Raw genomic sequence first — 16503 nt, forward strand, 5'->3', positions numbered from 1 at the left:
ATACATGTCCATAAGTATATATACATAATGCATATGTAATATAGATAAGGGGAATGCAAATGTATACAAAGGCAAACAAAAGCAGTCTTACTTTATGTTATAAACACTAAATTGGCGAAACGGCAGTAAAATATTCTTTGTTTGGTCATATTTCATACAGTTATGTGTAGTTCTATTTTTTGGCCACTGATATATGTTTTCCCTCCCAGAAGTATATCAATAAAACCACCTCTTCTGTTTTCATTTTTCTGTTTTTCTGTGTAGTCATGTCACAGTTTTGAGTCTGCAGAACATTGTAGCTTAGATGAGTGCAATAGTCCTCCTTATCAATCAAGAGTACTTTATTTTTATGTAGTTTATTTAAAATTATGTTTTTAATACTTTTTTTTATTTCTTTCAAAATTTAGGTGGAGAACAGACCAAAGTATTATGGAAGAGAGTAAGTATTTTTCAATTTTAAGTGTCTGTTGGGTATATCCAAAGGTTGTTACTCTAGCACTAAAAAAGAAAAGGCACCATGGAGGTCTAATAAAATATTTTATTTTACCTTTCACTTCAACTGGGAACCAAATACAATGAAAGCCTAATAATATAGCTGTGTTACAGTCCATTGCTGCTGGTCACAATCCTTGGATTATGCTGTTGTGGGAGCCTGTGTGTTTATTTTACTTCTCTCAGGAGAGTTTTGGGCAAAAAATTATTGTCTGGGGTATTCCTTGCTTTTATTTTAGTTGTTGTTTAAACATGCTAGTGGTTCTGCACCAGCCTGGGAAGGGGAGAAGCAGCTTGTCTCTCTCACTGCCTTTTTGTGTATGTTCATTTTGCCACCCTACTGAGCTGTGAAGGTGTGTATATGCTTGTGTAACTGCTGTTCTCCCTGCTAAAGTTATGGGGTCCAAAATACCCAAAGAAGAGGTGTATTTTCCTGTGAAGGCAAATAACAAACCACTGGAGTGTAATTCCTTTGTGCTAGCAGTCTTTTTGCCAGTAAATAACCAGGAAGGGGCTGTGCTGTGCTGTGCATTAGCATGGAGATTTGGGCAGGTGAAGTTGGAAGGTGTAGCCACTGCAGCAGCCACCCAGCCTAGGAATTTGGGCTCTACCAGAGGACTATGCTGAGACCCCAGTCCTTATCACGAGCTGAAGTACTTAGATCCCATGTTCTAGTTTTTATTCCATCCCAGACACACCATCTGTGTTTAATGATCCTTTTCTGCCATCAGAAACCTCAAGAGCTAGTAGCTTTGCCCCTAATTACTGAAGTTTCATTTTTTAAATATTACCTTTGCCAATGATGAATTCAGATCTAGCCATCAGAGCTGAAGACAGCAGCTAGTTGGGTAACACCTCACACTTCCTACAGCAGGACTTGTAAAACCATTGCTGCAGTCTCATCCAGGAACGTGCCTGGGTTTGTGCAGCAGCAGGGCTGACAGGAACTGTAAGACGTCACCTTGGTGAACCTGTCCATGCAAGATCACTTTAGTTATTCAGAAAGGAGATTTCAAAAGTAATGAGGTTGTCCTATAAAAGCAGTTGACTCAGTACTCAGTAGTACTTGGAAAGAGAAACAGGAATTTCTAGGGAAAGAAGCTGAAAAAGCCATGATTACATTACTTTATAAATCTGTGATGTGGCTGTATTTTAAGTAGTGCACATATTCCTGGTCCCTCTCCACCCTTTCCTCCTCCATCCTTCTCTCAAAGGTTATGGGAGAAGGGAAAGGTACTGCAAGGGCAGCAGTGGTGGAGTGAAGGGTTGCAGCTCCTGCCAGGAGAGAACAGGTCCCTCAGTGGTGCCCAAGAAGGGGACATGCACAGGGCCTTTTTCAAGTTCATTGCCAGAGGCAGCTGCAGAGGCCAGAAGCACCAAGATCTAAAAGAGTTTACAAGTGAGATTCTCAAATACGTGAAGGGTAAGGTCACCAGTGATCAGACACGATTGTGTCTAAAGCAGTGATGGATAGACAGGGATGAGAAGTGAAAGAAATATGTCACTGCTTCCTGCACCCTTTCTGTAAGCATTTCTCCTTGGCTGCTGTCAGAAGCAAGCACTAGTTCAGGGGATCTTGTACCACATACAAGCTCTTTTCATGCCCTTATAAAAATGTACTAGAAATATCCACAAGAAAGCCCAGATTACCCAGTGTTTACCACCCATGGTTAAAGAAATTTCACAGATGCCACAAGTATCACATCCAAGTGATTTCTTAAATTAATCACAGATATTTTGTCCTAATATCTAACTTAAATCCTGCTGTATTTTATGGGGAACAGCTTATGCTTATTATTTTTTACTACAATTATGAGTTTACTGGTAAAGTCATGTTTAAGTTATGTCATTTGGAGGATGTTTGTCTCCTACCTGTACAGAGAGAAAAGATTAATCAAGTCACATTACCTTTAACACAAAGTCACACTGGAAAGGTCATCTGAACCTAATATTTTCAACATGTATTAGTTGTGAAGAGACAACGTAGAGAGAACAGAACAATTGCATTTACATCCAATGTGTTTTTCTTCTCTTTCCATACCAAGCCAGAGGCAGTGTTAGGAATGTGCCACTTCATATGTATTGTCAGAAAAGAGAAAATGCTGAAGGCCAGTAGATTTTAGTGCCTTTTTTTAGACAGCGGCAAAAATAGAAACTTTCAAAACCTCTGAAGAGACCCTCAGAGACTTATCAGCTAGCAAAATGTGTGTAGGAGTTAAGATTCAAACTGCTGTCAAGACTGAATTTGTACTTATGGAGAGATCACTGCTAAATATTGGTTTTCATGAGGTTAATTGTGCATCCTAGGCCCTCTTTCTTTCTTAAAATAGCAATGACAAAAGAATCAGAGAAGTATTGCTTTTTTCCAGCACTGAATGAGGAGCTCCTTGACATGAAGAAAACAGTGTTTTTCTCAAGACTTCTCTGTACCTTCTTCTACTTTAATATATGCAGAATAGAATTCTGAATAATTGTTTCCATTTTTGTCTCTGTGTTCCTTACAAATTTGAGGAAGCAATATAATATTAAAATAAAGCAAATTGATTATAAGACCTATGATTTTAATTGTACTTAAATATTTATGCATATAAATACATCTCTTTAAATAACTACATATTAAAATGTAATAAATAATTTTTTTTTAAATGCCTTTTTGCCTAGTTTCCAATTCTGCTGTAAGACCACTAGAAAAGAAACAAGGGTGAGGGGCATAAACTGGTAAAAGAAAAAAGTTGTGAATGACAGGGCATTTACAGAAAATAATCTTTGGGTGCAGCTGAGTTTATCCTGACTGAAAGTGAATTTCCAGTGTAATTTTTGTGTCTATGCTGAACTTATCCAGGCCAGGTGACCATCCTGCTCCTTGGATGCTCCCCTGATGGCTTAGACCATGGTGCTCGAGAGTGCTGAAGTTTTCAAATGTTTTCTGGGATGGAGAAGGACGTTTTTCTGGTTGGATTGTTCTGTAAGTCACCGAGATATCTCCCCTTAGGTTTCACGGGATCATTTCTCGGGAGCAAGCAGATGAAATCCTTGCTGGTGTAGAAGGAGCGTATATTCTTAGAGAAAGCCAGCGGCAACCCGGCTGCTACACCCTTGCTCTCAGGTAAATGCTGGTTTAGTAGAGGCTTATAGTTCCATGTAAATGTGCCTAATGGAGGGGATTATATTTGAGTGAAGTCTGCCTCCACCATATCACACATGTGATACCAGAGTGCTTTCACACCCTCTTGTCAGCAGTTTGACCATCACAGTACTGCAGTAGCTCAGTCTCTTCCCTCAGTACCTGGCTAGGAAGTCCTTTTTCAGAAGCAGTGCCCATTTTCAGATTTTTTTTTTAACCTAAAGTTAAGTTTTGTAAAGATGGATCATCTCCTTCAAGACTCTATAAAAGATGTGAGTGAATACAGAACAGGAACACAGCCAACTTGTCCTCTGAGCTCAGTGTTCTGTATAAACATCAACAATCATCTGTGATAATAACCACAAATAAAGCTGGAAAATCATGGCATCCAGAAGCTGAAAACTGGCAGTTTTCTCCCCCAGTAGGAACTCAAGATTTTTGTAGAAATCCATTGTGAAGCACGGGATGCTGCTGCTCAAAGAAGTAAGAGTCTGCTATTCAACTGAATGAAAAATCCAGTGGGAGCCCAAGCTCCAAACCCACTGCACCTCACAGGGGCCTTTCCTGGCTTATCTGTGTCATTCAAAACCTGCCCACTCAGGTCTTAAAGACACTGTGTATTAGCAGCAGGAGGACGAGGTATTCAGTTGGATTTTGATGAAACAAACTCCTTGGCAATATTTTGCAATTTTTATAACGTTATTTCTCCTGTGAAATATACACAAACTAAAAGTCTGCATTTTTTACTCTTCTGCTAGTAAGACACGAAAAAAAATCCTTTGAGGAGTTACCCCAAGTAGCTGTGATACAGTGCTGAAATCATGCTTAGAATTTGTATTGATGTGCAGATGGTAAAGCTGGAAAAGCTGGTGAGTCATGCCAACTAAAAAGTGGTGTAAATTAAAACCAATTTGTGTCAGCTGAAAAAGAACAAACACAATTTTTTAGGGTTTTGGAGGAGATTTCAAAATGAAGAATAAAAAAAAATAAAAGATACGAATTATGGCAAAATGCCTATTGTTTTGATGAAACAACATGTTTCCTAAATCCATCTGCATAATTATTTGTAGAATCAAAAACTGAATTTAATTATAAATTGGGATTTTATATGAAAAATGTGAGTGAAAAATAAGAGGCTTAAACCATGTGATTTGAAGTCCCAAAAAATTTGCAAAGACATGCAGTTTTGATGCAATACAAGGACCGTTTAACACAATATTGTATTTTTGAATGCTTTAATCAATGATGGGATTCCAATCAGCATCACAAACTGAATGTGCTACTACAGCACTTGAATTATTAAAGCACTTTAAAAATCCCAATAGATTACACCTGCTGTAAATAGGGCTAGAGTTTTCCCACATAATTTTGGATATTTAATTGGGCCCTGAATTAGGAGCTTGGTCTCCCTGGCTTCCTGACAGAGCATGATCAGACCCGTAGGATTTTGATTACTTGGTAGATGTCCATCTCTTTGTTTACTGTAAATATGTCCCTATATGGTTAAGCACCCACTTTCTGCTCCTCAGAAATGCTTCAGGATGGAAGAGCCTTCAATACAGTCTGAATTCTTTCTCTCTTTCTTCTCTCCCTCTGTTTTGTTTTGTTGGTTTTTTTTTTTTTTTTGTGGTGTTTGCAGATTTGGTAATCAGACCTTAAACTACAGGTTGTTCTATGATGGGAAGCACTTCGTTGGGGAGAAAAGATTTGAATCAATCCATGATCTGGTTACAGATGGCTTGATAACATTGTATATAGAAACAAAGGCTTCTGAGTATATTTCCAAAATGACAACAAACCCCATATATGAGCACATTGGATATGCCACTTTGCTTAGAGAAAAGGTGTCCCGGAGGCTGAGCAGAACAAAAAATGAATCAAGAAAAGCAAGTGTAACAAGTGAAGAAAATACTCCAGTTGAAAAGGTAAGTATTCAATTTAAAATTTTCTTAATTAATACCAGTCTTTCTATCAGACCTGAGAAGAAAAAGTTTTGTCAGAAGACCTGTTTCTATTTTCCCATACATTAATAAGTATTGCTATCCCACTGCAAAGTTTACATCCTGTTAATATGAGCTTGACTCTCAACTAATATTTGACTGGAGCTTATGATGAAAACTTTCTAATAAGCACCAAATGCAAATGTTTTCACCATGTAAATATATGGGTATATATCATTTACCTTAGGAGCTGCATCTAAAATTGCTCACAGATTATATTTGTCCATGTATATACTCAAGGATTTTCCACAGTAGGGTTAATGAACTGGGTTCCCACTGGCCCTTCACCACAGCTCAAGTTTGTTATCTTTCTGTACATGGTTCAAAGCTCCTCTTCTCTGACAAGCCTTTGGTGGATGGGTCTCAAATTTGGATATTGTGTGTTTTCTTTCCTTCTCATGGATCTGAAATTGGGCTGTTGTCTATTTGCTTCCATTTCTTCTCGTTCTCATTTGAAGTGGGCTTTGCTTGACTTCCTCTTATGCACTCGTATCCCAGAGTGTTGTATGGACTAGGACTTAAATGATGATAAACTGATAAGCATGATTTTGTGTAGTTAGCAGCCATCTGAAGATGTAAAATTAGAAATTATTTTACATATGAGAAGCAGCCTTGTAAGCAGTGACATGTGGATATTTTCATTTCCCAGGTGGTATGGCAGCAAGATCTGTCAAACAAAACTTTGGTTTTGAGTCTGGTCCTTGTGCTGAATTGACTTAGTGACACTTGTTAAGCATACTTCTGCAGTGTGACTGTTGATTTTAGTGTTCAGTGTGCTGGCCAGCTAGTTTGGAACTATAGCCAGTTTTTATTTGGAAAGCAGGGAGTGAATTTGCTGTCATATAGCCATGGCAAGTATTAAAGAGATCAGCTTTTTTATATGTATCCCTATGTCTCTAGGGCATTTCTAGCAGAAGTATCTGTTGAATTCACATACCTGCTTTGGCTGATTATTTACTGGTTTGGATTTCTCAGTAATAATAATTGCTTGAGTAACTGACCTGACATGTAAACCTATCCATCCTCTATAACTAATTCCATTGACAATGACTTTTTTTAGTGAAGGCATACTGATGCAGGGAAGGCCTTTGGAGAATGGCACAAGTCCTCCATTCATGTTTTATTTCAAAATGAGTCCACTGGTGATGGTAGTTTTTGGCTCAATTGAATGGTATTGTAATATCCAAGAGGAGAGGATGCCATTGAGACATCCGATGCTCATTCAGCTGATTCCTGTGATTGGACATTGGGTGATTTTGAATGCTGTAAGAGGCATAAGAAAAGGAATTTTTACTTTATTTCAGACACAATAGGAAGTAGACATAGTGACAATTTTTTTGGTGTGTTTCTGTGCAAGTAAGGGAATGGTCCAGAGGGTGCTCTGGAACTGGATCATTAGTGGGATGATATGATAAATATTATTACATGCATGGAGTGTAATAAAGCAATTGTGGCGCATTCTCTAGGAAATCAGAAGAATTTGATTTTTACAAGAAAAAATACAGTTTCAAAATTGTGTTTAGTTTTACTTACTGTTTTTGCAGTTGAGGAACAAGTCTTTTGTTATTCTCAAAGTGCTCTCTAAGATTTCAGAGGATTTTGCTCTACTACCAAATATTCCATAACAGATTGTGTTTTCTGTTGTGCTTGTGGTCGGATGCCATTCTTCAGGCTGGGCAGCTTTAAGCAGGCATTGTAAAAACCATTTCAGACCAACAGAAGGCAAACCATTGCTGAAGGGAGCCCAGCCTCACTCCTTCACCACCACCTTTTTACTGATGTATGGTTTTGTGCAGCTACACAATGGGTGACACTGGCAAACAACTACAGATTAAAACTGACTCAGCCAGAGGAAAAAATAAGTGAATTTTCTTCCTCATCTGCTACCTGATCCAACTCATATGTGTGGAAATGCAGTACAAGACTCTTCCCTGCTAACAGCTCAAAAAATTACTATTCTGGCTTAATGTGAGAGGAGTGCTGCATTCTTAGTTCCAGGTACCTGTGCTTGAAAATGTTTGGAGTTGACGTAATGCACTGGCAATAGTGAAAACACACCTCTGGACCTCAATAATTGTTTGTATTAGGTCTTCTTTTGTATTGCTGCTGAATGAAATTTAAGTGTTTAGAGGATTATTTGTCTCTGAGGTGGTTCATAATGTGAAAGGCAGGTCCTTGGCCAACAAGGACTTGTGCTCATCTAGACTGTGCAGGAGCAGCCTGCAAGGCTGGGCTCTGTGGCTGTGCTGTCATGTAAAAATAGCTGGCTTCAGCTAGGCAGCTACACTGTTGGCAACCCTCTCTGCCTTCCTCCCACAGAGGGGAAAAGCAGAAGGAGGAATAGCAGCTGTTTCTAACATATTTTTCTTGCCAGGAGGAGTAGCAGCAATCAGAGCTCTAAGAGGAGTAGGGCTAAATAGGCAAGGGGGTCTGCTCAGGCTCAAGACCTGATGTAGCAGCTGAAGCCTTAATATTGATGATTAGGACTCTCAGTGGGCTTCTCTACCAGTACCAGTAATTTTCCATCATCTCATGCAAATTCATGTGGACAAAAAGATGAGATCAACTGAAATATTAGCAACTAAAAAAAAAGCTCACAAAAGTATGTATGGTGAAGCCTACCATGTCTGCTTTTGATTCAAATGCTCCTAGGGCAAGTCATGAGAGGTTGGGTAGCAGAGACTTGGGGGTCATCTTCCATTTTGTTAGTCACAGATAAAGTATGGACTGGGCTTTGGAATAAACTGGTGAATTATCGAGCATTTGTCAGTACTAACAAATGGGGATAAAACAGGATAAAGGGAATTTCATGTAGTCCTCTAAAATGGAAGAATATTATGGGGAAGTGGCAGTTCAGTGAGAGTTCTATCAGATGTTTTGCTTGAGGCTGATATGTCTTGTACAGCACTTTAGACAAAGGCCATGGTTTGCTCACAAATCACAGCCTTCACCTACTTCAGTAACTCCAGTTTATTTCAGACCCCTAGAAATAATTTAATGAATATTCAGTATGACATCTTTCTGCAAAGTAAATTATTTGCTGAATGTGTGAAAAATCATTCATGTTTTTTTCCTCTGGCCAGCTGAACAGGTAAAATGTTAAAAAATATGATTATTGAGCTGGTTTATTTGCAAGTGCTGCCTAGAGTGTTTTGAATGATCCAGAAATGATGGGGGGAATCCATACACGCAGGACAGAAACTTCCATTATTTCTCAAGAGGAGGATGAGAATTCAGTGCTTTAAGGTTAAGCAGCAGTACTCTCCTAAGAAATTAAGCTCTTTACGCGTGAGATTTTGTTTCATACTGAAACTAATGCCAGAGTGTGAAAGTGCAGCTGAAGGCACGCATCTCCCCGGTGGGTTTGTTAACACCATCCAGGGAATCTGTTCATTCTGTCACCTCCCATGTTGACAGTGGGGATTATTCAATATCTCAGACACTCCATGCCACTGCTTCCATGGGGTGGGTCAGCAGAGGGGGGCCACCAACACACAGGAGGCAGGAGGAGCCAGCACTTGGATGAGATGTCTTGGTACTGCCTGGGGTACTTGTCTATTCCCATAATGATAACTTCTTTGAGGTTGTAATTAGTGGAGTCGTGCCCATTCCAGAAGGGGATGTGATAACTGGGCTGGATTAAGCTGTTGCTGTTCATGCTTTTTTTTATCCAACATTTTTTATATTGGGCCTAAGAAAACATTTATGATCTAAGATACTTAATGCTGGTGTTTCATCCAAAAGGTATTTCTGTCTGATTTTGAAGAGGTGCTTGATTTGTAGACACAAATTCTAAGTATTAGCCTGAATAGTTTAAGAGATCTTTAATCTAAAAATAATGGCAATTATTTTTAGGAATTAAGTGTTGTTGGGAGAACAGCATGCTGCAGATTCTTTCTTAGCAGTGTAGGCAATGGTCTTTTTAACAGGATCCAGGTTCAACAAGGATTTTGGATAGATTTTGTGCAAAGAAAATTTGATGATCACATATTGTCTGTTTCGAGTTGTGATTTAAGCTTGGGCAAGTTGTGATTGCCTGATTTATGTTTTCTCTGCTTATGAAATGCTGTACTTGGGGCAAATGAACTAGAGGATGTAGGGCAGGTAAGTGCCTGGTACTGGTGCAGCCTCTATTTAATTACCAGTAGTTCAAGTTAATGGTGAATGTAGGAGAAGTGTAATCTGCTGTAAGCAATTAATCCTCACGTATAGAAGTGAAAAAAAATTGCAGTAATCTGTCAGTAAAATACATAGTTCTGAAACATTTATTGCTATCACACTTTCCTGCAAATGCTGCCCTTACTGAGTCAGCAGTCTTTGTGCCACAGAAAGGGAGAAAATAATACACTACTTCAATCACCCCGTGCCTTGGGTGAGACCTGGATGCTGTGACACAGTGCCCTGTGTCAGACAAAGGTTGTGCCCCACAACTTATTTCTTTGCTATGGTGGTCTGATGAGAAGGGCAGTCTGGAGTTAAAGAAAACCCTTGGCTGCATCTGAGCTTAAAATGTTTGAAAAAAGAATGATCTTAATCTATCTGAAAGAGGACAAACTGTTGGTATGTGCAGTAAAGATTAAGGAAGGCTTTTTCCAGTGCCAGGTCTCTGCTTACTTGGATCCTGGCAAAGCTCCCATCAACTTCTCTCCTAGTCGGATCTGGCTCAGTCAGTTCAAACATACCGGTTGTACATGAAATATGAGTTTGCTTGGAGCCTGGGCTGCAGTGCTTGTTCTGCTTTCTGGCTGCAAGTACATGCCAGGAGCAGCATGAGGCATTTAGCAGTGATGGTCTGTACAGAACAGTGCAGGATTTGAGCTAAACCAAGAGCAAACTCCTTGTGGAGTCTTCGCTTAAACAGTGCAGAAAACTCTGTGTTTGCTGTTTGGCATGGTAACCTCTCTCTATATCTGTTTTGGTGGAACTCATAACAAGACATTGAAGTGCAAATGACAGAGCCCACAGTTAACACTGCAGCTAGAAGTAAAGAGCTGAAATGATTAACATATTATGAAGTCTGGGTGGCTGTAGATTTCCTTGGCAGAAAAACTCACACAAGCAACAGACAGATAAGAAAACTATTCCTATTAAGGCAAAGGTGACAGAAAAGGAAGAATAACTTTGCAAGAAGTTGATATTACTGTCCTCATTAGTCATGCTGCTCACACACATTTTCCCATAGAAGAAAATGCAAGACTTCCAGGAAAGACTTTTTTCTAATATCCCTTAACTGGTGATGTAAACTGGTTATGGAACTAAATTTTTAGGGGCACTGCTGTTTTTCTTACATCAAAATTGTAAAAGAGGTAGTCAATTTTAAGACAGCCTATGGTTTGGTTCAATTTTTGTACGTATGTGACGCTTTTACATTGTTTTTCACACCACATTCCTTTCTGAAGGCTTTTAACCTCATCTTACAGCTCCATTTTTGTCTCTTCATTGAATTTTATACAGGTACTGCTATTAGCCAACAGTGAGGAAATCTTTTCAGTCTCTCATTTATTCGTTACTCTTCCCATTCTGCAGCTCCTCTAAAGCTCTAATGATCCTATTACAGGTTGCTAGATAGTGTTTAATTCTCTGCTGGGATGTCTATCCAGATGTTGAGCATTTCCTTCCACAGGAGGGCTGCAGGGTACTGTGCTGCCCCAGCAGCACATCCTGGGGTTAAGAAGGTAGTGAGCAGAAACATTGATTCCTGCAGACTCTGGGCTGTAAAGGCACTGATTATTTGATATGGTATATTTTACAATGCCTTCAACTCCTTCCTTTTTGCAGCATGCTTGGTCAGAAAAAATTAACGTGCTCAGTTCTACATGGATGTTAACAACCCAGCATAGTCTTTTATTAGGGGCTACAGTCACACTCCTGTATGCATGGCCACAGAATTCACAAGGGGCTTCTCCCTGGCAGTACTAATTTTTCCCAGAAGATGCTCAGACACCACACTGATAAAAAGCAACATAAATCCTGTAAACAAAGGTGGCCTTTATCTGCAGGGTTAAGTAATACGTGCAGTGATAAAAGGTGTGTGGCATTTTTGCTGCTAGAAGCAACAAACTAATACATCAAAATGACTTGGGGAGTAATGAATTCCTTTCATCAGTCACTCAGGCTTGTCCTGCAAGAGTAGTATTCTACACACAGGTTACCACATGTACGTACTTAATTGTAGCGTGCCTTGACATGAGTATTTAACTACATAGCTGACTCTCTTCTTTAAATAACTGTTAGCAATTCAGGAGTGATTCCATCCAGAATACTCTGGTATTGCAGCACAGCAAGGAGGAGTTTATATTAATACAATAGGTCTACCAGCATAGATATTTTAATAAATTTGTATTTCAAATTACAAACAGCATCATATCAAAAATGTATTAGGCGGATCATTTTCTTTTGCCCTTTAGCGTTGGCATTCTTTTGTTTGTTTTTTTTTTTGCTGTGTTTCTGCAGCTTTTTGTTTATTTAGTACATCATAAATATAAAATAGACACTATATAAGAAATAAAGATAAGAAAGCTACCAATGTAAAATTGTGGAAAGTGTCTGTTTGAATTCCTTCCCTCTGGCTGTCTGTGTTTAGACACAGGAAAATGGACAGTGCTTTGTAGTTGGCTGTGGCACTCCTAACTATTACCTAATATTTGGCCTGGTTAAACAAGGAGTTTTGAAAGGAATAATTTTTATCGATTATAACAGTAGTGGAAATTGAGGGAATCAAGAGAAAGGGAGGCTCCATAGCAAAGTACTTGCTTACATTGCTTCCCTGAACTGTTAACATCTCTCCAGGATCCTGGCTTATGTTGTGTTATTACCGTCAGCTTAGAATTCATTATTTTTGCCTTAAGCAGAATAAGTGATATAATTATGCCTGAAGAGAGCTTGTAAGTTGGAGACAATACTGATTTACACAAATGACATGATGCAATGGGTGTAATCTGATCCAAACGCTACTGGATTAAGGGGAAGACCCCCAGGGATTTTACTGAGTCTTGGAGCAATTCAGGACATTGCTAAGCATATGGAGCAAAGATAAATACCAAGTTTTTTACCACCATAGTGTTTTCCAATCCAGTGTTTTTGAAAGACAGCCAAATGGAAGCAATGTGAACACCATAGCTTCTCAGATGAGAATTTCAGTTTAGTACTAAAAATTATTCAATACACCAGAAGTGCTTATAGTACTCCTAAGGCAAATGCCACTTGTCTCTTCAAGTACAGTACAGTGTATCTGCAGGTAGGCTCTACCAAATTCATAAATTAATCCTTTTCTCTTGGTTATGTTCCTCTTATGAGCTTATTAATAATTCTACTAAAGATAAATGTTTGTTGCATAAAAACCATGCTTAGTTTGATGTACTAGAAATAAATGCTTATGTGAGGGTATATTATCTTGGCTTTTGTACTCTTTACACAGTTTGATGGCATTAAATTCATATGAACAAACTTCCGCAGGGATTGGGATGGAGCCTTCAGCATAAACATTTCATTTGTCTAGCCACTGGAAAATGAGAAGGCATTTTTAAAGTAGAAATCTATACTTGATTATCTTGCATAAATCTTGAGACACTGTGTAGGATATAGGCACTAAAATTTTACAAGCACCTTTAAACTGCCATATTTTGATATTGGAAGACAAGTGTTTAACTTCTTAAATATAGGAGAGAGATGAATTTCTGGTAGTGAAGGACTTGGAATTGATGTCAAAAAAAGTATTTAAGTTGTGAGTAGTGTTTTTCCTTTATATTTTGATTAGAAAATAAGTATTCCAAGTGATGCATGTTTAGGTCATACACTGGCTTGGCTAATTAGAAGGAAAAAAATCACCTGTCCTCTGTGTTCATACTGAATATGACAAGAAATGATAGGACTGAAATACAGTGATGAGCATTGCAGGTTAGCTATTAAGGGAGAAAAGAAAGAATAATGAAATGCTGGGCTAGAGTGCCTGAGGGGGTGACAAAACCTCCCTCATCAGAAGGCATAGGAACATACTAGAAAACATCTGGCAGAAATGGCACAGATAGCATGGATACCTGAGGCAGGCAGGAGAAAAACATCTCACAGTACCTTCTAGTCTTATTTCTCTGCGGTTTTCTGTGTCTGAAAATATATTATCTAGGTTCTAATTCATCTTGGCTAGATGAAGACAATGTACTAAAGTAGCTAAGGACTGGTTATTTGATTCCTCCCCCTGGGAGAAGGGAACATTCAGCCTTCAGTTCAGAATTGGCACTGCACTAGTGAGGCAATAACTGCAGCCACAATCCTGGTGTCCAAGGCTTTTTCATCTGGTCTCTCACTGCAGAGAGACAGGTTACCAGCCACATCCTTGCACCTGAGATACTGGGAATCCAGGTGCAGCTATCTCCCTGGTCACCTTAAGGCTGGGTCAGCAGCAGAGCCAGTTAACACATTAATAATTAACAGTCTCAGTTAATAGAGCACGATGGCTCTGCCAGGCAGGAGGAGGCAGCAGCTTGGGCAGGAGGACAGCTGGTAGTGGCCACAGTGAAGCACGTGCTGTTGACTGTTCTCAGCTGAGGTTGGACTACAGAGTTCGGGAACCAGTTGTAAAAACTGCTCATACTTGGAAAAGAGGATGCTGTGGAGTGACAAGTACAAATGGTAACAGTGGGCTTTTCCTTTTAATTCATTCTCAGCCCTGGAGATCAGTGGGACTGTGCACAGTCATCAGCATGAGTTATAAAGAAGGAATGCTGCCAGTTAGACTTGATTGCCTTTTTGATAGATTTACAAAAGTACTGAGTGAAAAGAATGCAGCAGATGCAGAATAATTGGATTTTTAGTAAAGTAGTACAATCTCTCATGAAACTGCACTCTTGACATTAATTCAAATTTGGTTGGCTCATGAACATAGTTACACGGACCAAAAATAGGTAGAGGAATTTCAAGCAAAGAATAGAGATAGACAGCAACTTGATGAGCTGAGGGAAAGTGGCTGATGAAGTACTGCAGGAACAGGAGTTTCATTTAAGATTTTTATTGATCTGGAAAAAATGCAAACAGGACATTACCAAAAAACTCAGGACAGTTTGTGCTATGATGTCGCTCAGTGTAGAAATTTAATCCCTAGGAACATAATGAGAGTCCATGACAGAAACATCAAGAGAATCTCAATTAGAATTTTTAAGAGGAGAATTTGGCAGGTTTTAAGTGCATAGAAAGGAGCCAAGCCACATACAGGCAGTAGCTCTTCTTTCAGGAGGGTTGTTTGCATTTAAGCCAGGTCTGTCACGATTAAGCAGGGGCTGGAGGTGATGAAGGAGGAGATTGCCATGGCTTCAAGAGAAATTTTCTTCACTGCTTTTGAAGATGTTATACTTTGAAAGCATCTTTCCCTGATTTTCTGCTGGTTCCATCCATCAAAGCAGTACCTATAGCTTTGGTGACTCATCCACTTTTGGCAAGCTGTAAGCTAGAAATTGTGGTTGACCTTCCCAGAATAATTCTGCCCAGTACCTTTAGGCATAGAGATGAGGGAACTCTGTGCCAGGTGCCATTTGGCTGGTGGTACAAGGCAGCGTTTCTGAAGTCTGTCAGGCTTGTTTGGGACCTTGACAGCGGGGATGACCCTCTGAGGTCAGTTTTCAGTGCCTTCTGCATTGCTCAGGGCAGTCTGAGCTGTAGGCTCCTCAAAAAAGAAAGATGGGCTGGGAGTGTATCTTGGCAGAGTTTCTCGGAAAAAAACAGAAGTTGAGACAGGGCTTTTTGTAGGGGAGGAAGGGGCAAATCTGGAGAAAGAGTTTCCAGATAACTGCCTAGACTCTATAAACCTAGACTTGCAGGGAACAGCTTGGGAAGAATCAATTAAGATGATTTATGAATGAAATTGTCACAATTAAACACTAGGTGGCATGTTTACTTAAGAGTTTCTGGGGACTGAATTAGGGTATCTTGCACTGCTGACACCCATTTGTGCTTGTGCAATGAGTGGTTTCATGGGAACATGACCACCTGATGCCTTTTTTTGACAACAAGCATTCATCTTGTTCTTAAAAAACGTGGCACAACAATACCATTGCTTACTTCAGCCTTAGAGTTAGTCTTTAGCTTCTCAAAGTCACTTGTGTTTTAAAAGAAATTGTGAAATGCAGTGCTCTGAGGAATAGGTGTGTACATGGAGATGGTCCTACAGAAGAGTCCAGTCTCAGAGGATTTATGTAGTGACAGGGGTTAATATGCAAAGACATCATATGGTTTACTTGTTTTATTTATCTGTAAAGCTAATGTGGGAATATATAATGTATATATTATTTATATATATATATAATATATGTATATCATTTAAAAATCAAATTAAGAGAACATTTCTTCTTATGTGAATGAAAAGCACAGCTTTTATTTCAGAACTGGGATTTTAAAGTAATGGCATCCAATGGTTAGGGCTAAATACTTATTGGCAGAAAATATGCTTTTATTCTGCATGTCTGTGTGACACGTTTTACATCAGCCAGGCTGCAGTTTTAATGTATGATGTTGCTTCTCTGTTGCTGAAAGAATAAGTGCAGCCATCTTCTGTTGTGTGAAAAAAAAGCCTTTTCACACAGTTCATCCTTGAGAAAAGCCAGGGCCACAGTCATCACCAGGGCAGAGCACTTAGCCTCTGCCAAAATAATACTGTTCAGTATGTCTGCTCTAAGTTGACAAACAGATCCTTTGGACTAACTGCAGATACTGTGAAGATAAACTTTGTTCATGCAGGAGATACTCATATTGCTGATTGCACAGGTTTTTGCAGCTCTCCCTGGAAGGAAGTTGTAGGTGCCCCACCAGCCAAAATTCTGGGGTGAATCCTATTGTCTGTCAGTCTGCTTTGCCGTAACTCACGCATGGACCTGAGCTGACAGAATTGATTTTACCTGT

The 16503-nt window shown here is 39.3% G+C and overlaps 1 protein-coding gene across 1 annotated transcript in view; it reads left to right on the forward strand.

Moving 5' to 3' along the window:
- CHN2 (chimerin 2) overlaps positions 1-16503 on the forward strand; it is a 157029-nt gene that overhangs the window by 87568 nt on the left and 52958 nt on the right. Inside the window, exons 4-6 of the mRNA XM_014894045.2 lie at positions 408-439; positions 3485-3598; positions 5256-5541. Coding sequence (XP_014749531.1) covers positions 408-439; positions 3485-3598; positions 5256-5541 — 432 coding nt within the window. The remainder of the gene's footprint in view (positions 1-407; positions 440-3484; positions 3599-5255; positions 5542-16503) is intronic.

The sequence above is a fragment of the Sturnus vulgaris genome, chromosome 1, assembly GCF_052056855.1.
Source record: "Sturnus vulgaris isolate bStuVul1 chromosome 1, bStuVul1.hap1, whole genome shotgun sequence".
NCBI lineage: Eukaryota > Metazoa > Chordata > Aves > Passeriformes > Sturnidae > Sturnus > Sturnus vulgaris.